Source organism: Lithobates pipiens, unplaced genomic scaffold, assembly GCF_037356315.1.
Source record: "Lithobates pipiens isolate NorthernLeopardFrog02 unplaced genomic scaffold, aLitPip1_a1.2 Scaffold_19, whole genome shotgun sequence".
NCBI classification, from domain to species: domain Eukaryota; kingdom Metazoa; phylum Chordata; class Amphibia; order Anura; family Ranidae; genus Lithobates; species Lithobates pipiens.
The window spans coordinates 409,914,398-409,925,044 of NW_027507764.1; the positions used below are offsets into that span (position 1 = coordinate 409,914,398).

Genomic DNA, 10,647 nt, shown 5'->3' on the forward strand with positions numbered 1-10,647 from the left:
CTACCTGAATCCAGCAACACATCAACATTTCTACCATTAATACACATTTTACATAAATGTTTCTCAGGTCCCCGAATGGCAGTGCATGCAACTGTCGCAAACAGCGACTGACGTCTCTCCCTTATAAAGTCACATTGCATTGGCTCATTCACAACGGTGCAATTGGCTGCAATATGTCCCTCTTGCCGGCAGCGGTAGCAAATAATCTTTTTCGCTGCCTCTTGCAGCATGGGCTTCCTGGGCTGCTCCCGCCAGACCTTAGGTAGAACTCCCACCCTCTCACTCTCTCCACCCTCACCCCTTGGAGTCATCTTACCCGCCACTGGGGATGATCTGGTCTTAGGGTAGAAAGTCCGTGAGTCCCTGGAAGAGGTGGTCAGGTTCTCTGTAGCCAAGTACCTCTCAACCAGATCCACAAGTTTATCTGCATTTTCTGGGTCTCCATGGCTTACCCATTTTTGGATGGCAGTAGGAAGAGCTCTCAGGAAACGATCCATAACCACACGTTCCACAATGTTTGGTGCGGTCAAAGTCTCTGGCTGCAGCCACTTCCTGCTCAGGTGAATGAGATCATACATTTGAGACCTGGGGGGTTTTCCAACCTGAAAAGTCCAATTATGCACACGCTGAGCCCGGACGGCCAGGGTGACACCCAGCCGTGCCAATATTTCTGTTTTTAGTACCACATAGTCTTTTGCTTGGTCAGGCTCTAGGTCATAATAAGCTTTCTGCGATTCCCCAGTTAACAGAGGGGCCACCAGTCCAGCCCATTGCTCCTTAGGCCACTTTTCCCTTTCAGCAGTCCTTTCAAATGTGGTCAAAAACACCTCCGGATCATCCTCTCCAGTCATTTTTGTCAGTAAACGGCTCACACCAAAGGATGTGGTATTATTGTAACCACTTGCTTCATTGGTCTGCGGACGTTGCTGTATTAATGTCTCTATTTGCTGTTGAAAACTCTGCTCTTGCTTCTGCAACAGGTCTATGAAGCGGGCTTCAGATCGCTGCTGGGCTTGTTGCTGAGCTTCCAAACTCTGCTGCAAAGTTGCATTTGTCTGCTGCTGGGCTGCAAGGCTCTGTTGTTGAGCTGCAAGGCTCTTTTGTAAACCTGCATTTGTTTGCTGCTGATTTGCATTTGCTTGCTGCTGGTTTGCATTTGCTAGAGCCAGCTGTCTCAGTATCTCCTCCATGCTGGCCTTAACAAAAAAATAAAAAAAAACTGCCAAAATTCTCCACCAACTGTGAGGGGTTAGCTCGGCAGCGGGTGTGTGTGGGGCCCCCCTGGATGGGTTCACAACACAAAATCAGGCACAGCAGACAGCGTTGTAGGTGCAAAAAAACAAAAGATGCGGTTTATTTATGCTACATGCAGTGAAACATATAACAGCCAAACAAAAATAAAACATGAAAATAAATCCTGGTCAGCTTGACCTCTAATTACACACTTAGATTCCCTGTCTAACAACTGAGTGCAGCCTTGTGCTGCACCAGTCCCTGTCTCTGTTGTAGAGGTTTGCCACACAGGCGTTAACTCACCGCACAGAACAGGTGTCACACTCCCCAGTCTATACAACACAAAACTGGTTCCAGGATGGAGCATCTCCCTAAGCATGCTGGGGTTTTTTGTAGAGGTCTTAATGAGCCCACTTACTTCAGCTGGGCTCATTAACTCTTCCCCTCTAATTGTAAAAGTCTGCATAAAGCCTGAATCCAGGGCACACATATTTCCCATCCTGGATACAACCAGGTGACTTTACCTGCGTGCTGCCACAATATATATACACACACACACACACATATATATATATATATATGGAGGATATACAAGGCAGTATACACAAAGGATCCATATATATGATTTCTATGGAGAGGTGTAGTCTACAGATTAGAATATACAGTGTGGGGTTGTGAAGTACCTTGATTGGGAGAGGAGGGAACAAACTGATGCTTTAGGGTTCAGAGAAAACATTGGAACATTTTCCTGCAGAATACAGAATTTAAGGGGCGCTTAGAGCCTTTTGACCTCTTTCTGAACACTGTAGTGTCTAACAGAGGCCCTATATGTTGAAAAAGTTACCAGTCCTGTATCAAGATCATGGTGCCATTACTGATCCACTTTAGACAAATATCACAAAGAAAATGGTAAGCTGCAAAAAAAATTTAAAATTCGATATGCATAAATGTCTTTTTCTCCATGTACAATGTCATACACTCAATTAAATATAACCTTAGCAGCTGGCAATAGAAAATATATATTCTCAGACAGCTTTAGCTTTTATCTGAGTGTAAGTATAAATATTCCTTAAAGGTCATAATAAAAGAAAATTAGTACCATAAAACTCTGAGTAAATGAAAGCTTATATCTTGAAGAAGCTGTAAAAACATAATTTAAAAAGATTGCGGTTATAAACTAAACAATTTTAGAATGTGTCCAGTGTGTTGTATTGGTGTCCACAGGGAAATGAGTAGCTCTTCTCCATGTCAGTGGATTAAAGATACATTTTTTAGTACACACAACCTAAAGGACCAGGAAATGTGAAATAAAATACAGTGAACCTCGGATTGTGAGTAATGCAGTTTACGTGCGTTTTGCAACACAACCTGTTTTTTTTTTAAATCCTGGCTCTCTTTACGAACATTGTCTCGCAAGAGGAGCAGGATTCAAGCCTCTTGGGTGTGCAGTACTGTATGTGGCCAGAGTTGTGGGGGTTTCGGGGATGCTCTGAGACACTCACAGATGCTCGGAAAAGCTCAGAAATACTCCATTCCCGAGTGTCTAAGAGCATCTACAAGTTTCTCCAAGTGTCTCAGAGCGTCTCTGACCGTTTCTTAGACCCCTTTCACACCACACCGCCTTTTGCGTCTGCGGTAAAACGCTGCTATTTGTAGCGGCGTTTTACCGCCGGATTTGCGGTGGATTTGCGGCGCATTTCGGCCGCTAGCGGGGTGCTTTTACCCCCCGCTAGCGGCCGCAAAAGGGTTAAAACCGCCGGCAATACACCGCAATAGCGGAATTTTGCCGGCGGCATTACAGCGCAGCCCCATTGATTTCAATGGGGAGAAGTGGTGGAGGAGCGGTAATCACACCGCTCCAAAGAAGCTGCTGGCAGGACTTTTTTCTGACGTCCTGCCAGCGCACCGCTGTAGTGTGAAAGCCCTCTGGGCTTTCACAACGTCCTGCCAGCGCACCGCTATAGTGTGAAAGCCCTCGGGGCTTTCACACTACATACAATGGTGCAGTTTCTTTTTTGGGGCGGATTGCAGGCACTATTTCTAACGCTATAGCGCCTGCAAAACGCCCTGGTGTGAAAGGGGTGTAAGTGTTTCCGACGCCCCCACCCCACCCCACCCGCCTCTGGCTACATGCAGTACTGCATACACTAGCAGTGACACTGGAACTAATTATTTGAGTTCCCATTGATTCCTATGGGGAAACTCGCTTTGACATGAGTGCTTTGGATTACAAGCATTTTTCTGGATTATGAACGGATTATGCTCGTAGGTCAAGATGCTACTGTATTACTTTATGTGGACATTTACATTGTAACTGAAAGTACTGTGTAAAGTCATAGAAAAGTATCTTTTTAACATGTACTGTATATTCACAAAAGACAATCATTTTGTAGACTGAATATTCATAATGAAAGAATTGTGGCTAATCCCACAAAGAAAATTAAAAATAAATGCATAAACAATAGCACCAGTTTCAATATGTTTCTATATAAATCAAATCTACTATTCTTTGAAGGACAAAATTCACTTTGTGGTAGACCTGTTACAGTTATAGTTTGTGATATGATATAGGTAATGCAAACTTTATTTTGATGCAGATATACAAAGACAAACCTGGGCTAGGAAGAGTATGAACTTCTGAAATTGCTAGGTGTCTGGCTGTTTCTAAGTCACTGACATTGTACTAACATGCAGGCAGTCAACCCAGAGTTTTGGATCTGCATACTTCCTATTTTTTGCATAATAATGCACAAGCTAAGGCAATTTGATAATGTACACTGTATATGGCAAGGCACCTTGACAGACATCCCAACCTGCAAAAACTAATTTCAGGGTGGTGGCAAACTCATTTCAGGGAGGTGACGCTTCACGCTAGCGCTGTTTCCCCATTTACTGGGAAACATCAGGGCACAGGGCACACAGCAGGGCATGGGGCACACATCAGGGCACACAGCAGGGCATGGGGCATACAGCAAGGCACATCATGGGGCACACATCAGGACATGGGGCACACAGCAGGGCGCAGGGCAGACAGGGGCACTGGGCACACATCAGGACATGTAGCACACAGCAAGGCATGGGGCATACAGTAGGGCACAGATCAGGGCATGGGCAACAAAGCAGGGCACACGGCGGGGCATGAGGCATACAGGAAGGCACATCATGGGGCACACAGCAGGGCACATAGGAGCACTGGGCACACATCAGGACATGGGGCACACAATAGGGCACACATCAGGGCACATCATGGGGCAAGCAACAGGGCACAGGGCACACAGCAGTTCACCTGAAACCCGGACACAATATTCAGACAGCAATGTAGCTCAGAACAGTGCCTGATAGGAGGGTAAGGGAGCACTATGCACTCTACATTACTGTTCCCTTTGGAGTGCCCAAAGGTGTCCTAGGTCTTTTACAATCCTATAGAGGAGGTATGGCGAACCATGGCACCCCAGATGTTTTGGAACTACATTTCCCATGATGCTCATGATGCTCAGTCAGTGTAGTCGAGCATCATGAGAAATGTAGTTCCATAACATCTGGGGTGCCAAGGTTCGCCATCACTGTTCTAGAGCATGCTAAAAAAAAAGTTTTTGCTGTGTGCCACTAAAGTGTTCGGGTTTGGCTTAAAGAAAAATTGGCAACCCTATTGGTAAGTTGCCCTAATAATGCACACAGTAAAGGACCTTGGTAATGCACGTGGTAAGGAACTTTTCGTAATGCACACAGTAAGGTGCCTTATGGCATGCTGTGAGGCACCTTGGTCATGCACATGATAAGGTGCTTAAATAATGTACGCACCAAGGGGCCTTGATAATGCATGTGATAAATGCGTGAAAGAGCTGTAGGTCCTGATAGACTTTTTTACAGTATGTTAGTATAAGCTAAAAGAGGAAGAAGAAGGTTGTTGCTGGGTGCATGTTTACTGTTGAGTACTTTTGGAAGAGATGATTTGATAATCATCAAGATGATTTTTTTTGACAATGTTAGATGTTTAGCTGTCTCTGACTTAAATATTGTCAGAGTTGCTGGCCAGAAACATACATGTAGATTAGAAAAAGTCAAAATTAGAAAGTCTAGATCTACAAACTTGTTGTAAGTTAGTGATTTTTAGACACAAAGGTCAGCAGTGGCAGCCTAAATACTTCTCTCAGTATAAAAGAAACCTGCATTGTGAGAAATAAGTAAGCTGTCATTGCTGACTTCTCCTGCCTGCGTCTGATTCAGTGCTTTCTGGATCACTGGCCAAAAGCAAATTAAAATTAGCAAAGATCAAATCTTCAAACTGTGACTGAAACAAAACTTAATTAGATCTGCTGGATAACAAGACAAAAAGCTTTTTATATAGGAACAGCAATAGCATCCTCCATATTTTTTCAGCACTGGTTTCTTTCATCATCGATAAGGCAATTATGAATTTTTCCAGTAGGTGGCACTACAGTACATACAGCAACAAAACCCCATCCACATGGCTTACTGTATATGATTATATTATTTCACTACAAAATAAGTAAATTAAAAATATATTAGAAAAAGCATTCATTTTACAACCTCCACTACAACTATAATAGTTGCTATTAGACTAATACGTTTTTACTTTTTAAAAATCACCCTTTCTAGTTAATAGCATAATTTTTCACCCTAAATTTAAATATACTGTACATTCCTGCAATATGATATCAAAGTGGAATTTCAAAGGCTTTCTTTTAAATGCATAATGATTATTCTCAAATTAATTGATTTATGTATAAATATAGCAAATTCTGTATTATAAATGTTATAGTAAATATATTTGATAACATTATTTTTGAAAACTATACTATAACAAAGTGTGTATGTCTTTTGGTACTCAATAATTCTAAATGAAAACCTTGAAATATAATTAGTACATTTCTATATTCACATGCCAGTTAGAGGAGTTACAGTTCTTTATATCATATACAATTTAATACTCAGGTTAATTTTTTAAGTCTTGAAGGTAACTGAATAGCATATCTATTCCACCGTCTACAACTTCTGATAAGGGCTTAACTAAAGGATTGTTTTGAATATGAAGACCCTTGTCGACTGGGTTCCATGCAATTCGGCTTAGTCTTCCTAATAAAAACAGATCATTCGGAAGTGTTTGTATGTTGTTATAATCCAAATTTAGGAGTTCCAAAGAGGCTAATAAACAGATAGATCGAGGCAACACACTGATCTTGTTATTGTTAATAATCAGAATCTTCAAGCTTTCTAGACATCTAATACTCTCTGCAATATTTTCAATTTTGTTTGCTCCCAGGTGCAGAAAATCCAGAGTTCTAATCTGATAGACACACGAAGGAATGTTCACTATCCAGTTATTGCTCAGATTTAGCTTCCTTAACTTGAATAGGTCGCTGTATGTTGCAGGAAGTTCTGATATGAAATTGTGTGATACACTGAGCACTTCCAACTTTCTACATAAACTCAGTTCCTCTGGCATCTCACACAGATAATTCATGTTGACAAAAAGAACTTTGAGGTTTCTCAGGAGCCCGATTTCCTTGGGAAGATGAACAATTCTGTTACCGCTTAAATTGAGCACCGCTATTTGTTCCATTTTGGCCACTGCAGGAGGAAGTTTAGGCAACCTGTTGTGTGACAGATTGAGTTTTTCAACTTTAGTCATGTGCCAAATGAAGCTGGGGACCTCAGCAGCATTCTGTAAAACAAAGTTAAAGTTTACAGGCTCTTTTTTTGCTTTTGGATCAGAATCGGGTAATGGATTAGGCAACCCCTCTTCTTTTTGCAATTTATGACCACCAGTTTTCTTGCTCTTGGACATCTGGCTTGAGAACGAAGTTCCCATGGTTAACCAAAAATAATATCTGTGGAGGGTTAAACGTTTGTTAGGTCCAGCTTTCTTTGGTGTCCGCAGTGATGACGTATCATTGAAAACAGAAAAGTGGTTGACTGAAGAGGAAGAGGATTTGCTTGCATAAAGGATGGACAAAAATTATGGAACTTGAGAAGAACTTTTGTTTCTATTTATTTTGTTTCCCAAGCTGAGTGAGCAGAAATTGTTGTCTGAAAGTGCCAACACACTTGTTCGTGGAACTGCTGAACACACAAGTACAACGACACGCCAAGCCAGCTGCCACTGTCACTTTCTGTAGCTCTATAGGAATGTCTCATGGTGTCTTCATTTATCTCTAATCACCAGTAAGCCCAGTGAAATGTAATCAGATCATGTTTCTTGACCTACTTTACTCTAGTAGTTACAGGTAGATATAAATAAGTAAAAAAATATTTACTGTGTGCAGAGACTGTGATGGATGCACAGCAAATGTTTGGATAGAATAAAGCAGAAAGTGATAGTCCAAGCGACAAGATAAGACCAACAATTATACCAATTAATTCAGTGATTATTAATGACTAAATAACTATGATGTTTTAGGAGCAGCTTTATATTTAAGCTTCTGTATCTCAAAGTAAAGTCACATCAAAGATCAGAAATGCCAATTGACATTCCAATGGCTAAACCAACAATGGTTTCTGGATAACCCCTATATTTACGCAGATGTCAAAACTATTCCATGAGTCCCTTTGATTTCTAAGTTTCCATTGTCCACCCATCACTCAATAAAATAATGTAAAGGTAATCGCAATCCATATGATATATGAAAGTAAAATAACCCATCCACATCCTTTGCAGCCAGATTATGCACTCTCCTTTGGGTTTACCTGCAACTATGTAGTGAGAAGGGTTACCTGATTATATATACTGAATTTATATGGAACATTTAGTTAGCCTCTAGATCAGAAATTAACTCTTTCCCTTAACCTTACAAAAAAAAAAAAAAAAAAAAAAAGAAGTGAAAACCACAATACTTTCAGTGGAGGCTGTTAAAGTGTCCTTGAGCTCATATCAGTAAAACTTCAGTACAGGCTGTATTACATGCTGTTCATACTCACTCTATGAGATTCATTTTCTGTATTCTGCAAAAAAAACGGATTGATCCTGATGTTCACTGTCCCTCCTTGCCTGTGTTCCTGCTGCAGCTTGAGATTCCATAGACCAGCTGTTGCCACATCTAATGAGCATGCTTCAGTTTCAGTTCCCTTCTAAACCGTTCATTTGTTCCTTTTTCTTTAGCCCACTTGACTATAGACTCACATGTGGGCGTACACACAGGGATGAATGGCAGCCTAATCCTCCCTTCCTCATAGTTTTTATAAGGTTGAATAAAGACACTAGTCCATCCAAGTCAACCTGTGTTGGTGTTTCATGTTCAGAATCATTTCCCATATCCTTGTATATTGTGTTCACTAAGATGCATGTCCAAGAGTCTTTTAAAACTATCAATACTTCCTGCTGGTACCACCGATTGTGGAAGAGAGTTCCATATCCTTGCTGCCCTGACAGTGAAAAACCCCTTATGCAGCTTTAAATTAAACTGCTTTTCCTCCAATCTCATTGTGTGGCTCTGTGTCTTCTTAGCCCACGTACACACGGTCGGAGATTTTGCCAACCAAATCCGTCGGATTTTGCCCGTCGGATTTAGTCCGACGGATTGTGTCCGAAACTGTTGCATACACACGGTCGGGCCAAGTTGGCGAAAAATCCGATCTTTCAGAACGCGATGACGTAATTTCGTTACGATGGGACTACATTCAGGCTAGTAGCCAATAGCTTTGATGTAGGAATTTAATCTGAGCATGCGTGGCACTTGGTCTGATTAAAATGCTCTACACATGATCGGATTAGGTCCGTCCGGCCCAGTTGGTCGGGAAATATTTCCAACATGTTGGAAATTTGGATCGGACGGAGATTCGGACGGAATCAGTCCGATGCATACCACACACAGACGGATTATCTGACGACGCGGTCCGATAAGACTCATTCCGTCAGATTCTCCGACCATGTGTACAAGGGCTTACACTCCCTGAGACTAAATAGTTTCCTAGCTACGCAGGATCACCATTGAAATTGAGGGATAACTCCTCCTACATGCCCACTAGAGGTGCTAGAGGTAAGATTCGTTATTAGGACAGGTAAATTTAGGTAGGCCTGGCTGGCAGTCAGGCCTGCTTGTTTTTGTTCTGATTTGGGCTGGGGGCGGCTCAGAGTAGTGCTGGGTGACTCACAGGTGACATCACTAGAACCTCCTACTTCTTTCCAGAAGGTTCTAGTGCTTTCTGAAAAGAGAGGCTGGAGGGAAGGTGGAGTCACCTGGGTTGTTCTGGGGAGCCCTGACCTATCTCCAACTTGGATTTGCAGGGGGCAGGCCCCGTAAAATACCCAGGGTCAGACCAGCTTGGGGGGAGTTGTAGGGTGGAAGAACTGGAGTGAGAGAGTTTGGAGGCTGTCTAAGGCTTTGGGGCCTTTGAGGCAGTTGTCCAGTCTGGGGGGTGACCTTGGGCCTGGGCTCAGTTGCAGTATCACGTTCCAGGGTCCACGGTCCTGGACCGGAGGCACAAAAGATAGCAAGGGGAGGACAGCGGCAGAGTGTACTGCTTTAGAGAGGACAACTGATCTCAGCCAGGAGGGCTTGTGAGTGAGGTACAGTCAGGAGGACTGGGGAGGCATGCCTGAGAAGACTGGGAGCTTGCAGTCTGAGATGGGTGCAGACCAAAGGAGTGGACTGCGAAGGAGCAGTGAAGAGGGGAAACTGCCGCCAGGAGGGCTGGCAGGGCCTGAAGATGGATTAAGGGGATCAGTAGCCACCTGTAGGACAGCTAGCACCAGAGACTTTCTATTTTGCTACACTATAGGGGCCCACAGTTCCTGCCTGCAAAGGCCAATTGCTAAGGCCTGGCTGAGCCAGTGTTAGGCCTAACCATGTTGTGCTAGCTGTGCCTGAAAATTAGAGTGGAAGCCATTTGCAGGAGGAGAAAGGAGTGAAAATTAGAGAGGAAGCGATGTGCGGGAGGAGAAATGGAGTGTATATACTTGTCCTGTACAGGTTCTACCAATTCTACTGGGCATTCCATATTTCCCTTCCCCATCCAAGTTCAATCCCCTCAATAAAAAAAACAAAAAAAACAAAGCTTATGGACTGTTCTTTGACTCTGAGTCTCTGAAAGGTGAATGCCGGGCTGGGCAGGGGGACAGACAAGACAATATTTCAGCAGCCCCTACGGGGGTACCACTACATTTGGGAGAGAATCCGGGATGTCTGTTCACAGATAACCTGCCAGCCATTGACCCTAGCAACTGAGGTTGATCGAGCCGAAGAACTGTGCTTTTTCTGCCACCAATGAGGAATTACACTTGGGGAAGGACTTGTGCTGACCTTGCAATTCAGCATCTCTGTACCATGTGCTGTTACCCGTGGTAACCACAGCAGGCGATCGCGCCCATGGACTACAAATATGTTAAAGGGTTTTGCTAAGGCTGGACATTCTGAACTTTGCTTCAAACTCCTGCTTTAAACAGTAAAGTGTGCC

The 10,647-nt window shown here is 43.1% G+C and overlaps 1 protein-coding gene across 1 annotated transcript; it reads right to left on the reverse strand.

The window, feature by feature from the left end:
• Positions 1-5,550: 5,550 nt before the first annotated feature.
• Positions 5,551-7,335, reverse strand: LRRC30 (leucine rich repeat containing 30). Its single transcript, XM_077492480.1, has one exon. It carries the CDS (start codon positions 7,064-7,066, stop codon positions 6,191-6,193), a length of 876 nt encoding a protein of 291 aa, XP_077348606.1. The 5' UTR covers positions 7,067-7,335; the 3' UTR covers positions 5,551-6,190.
• Between the last annotated feature and the right edge of the window lie 3,312 nt (positions 7,336-10,647).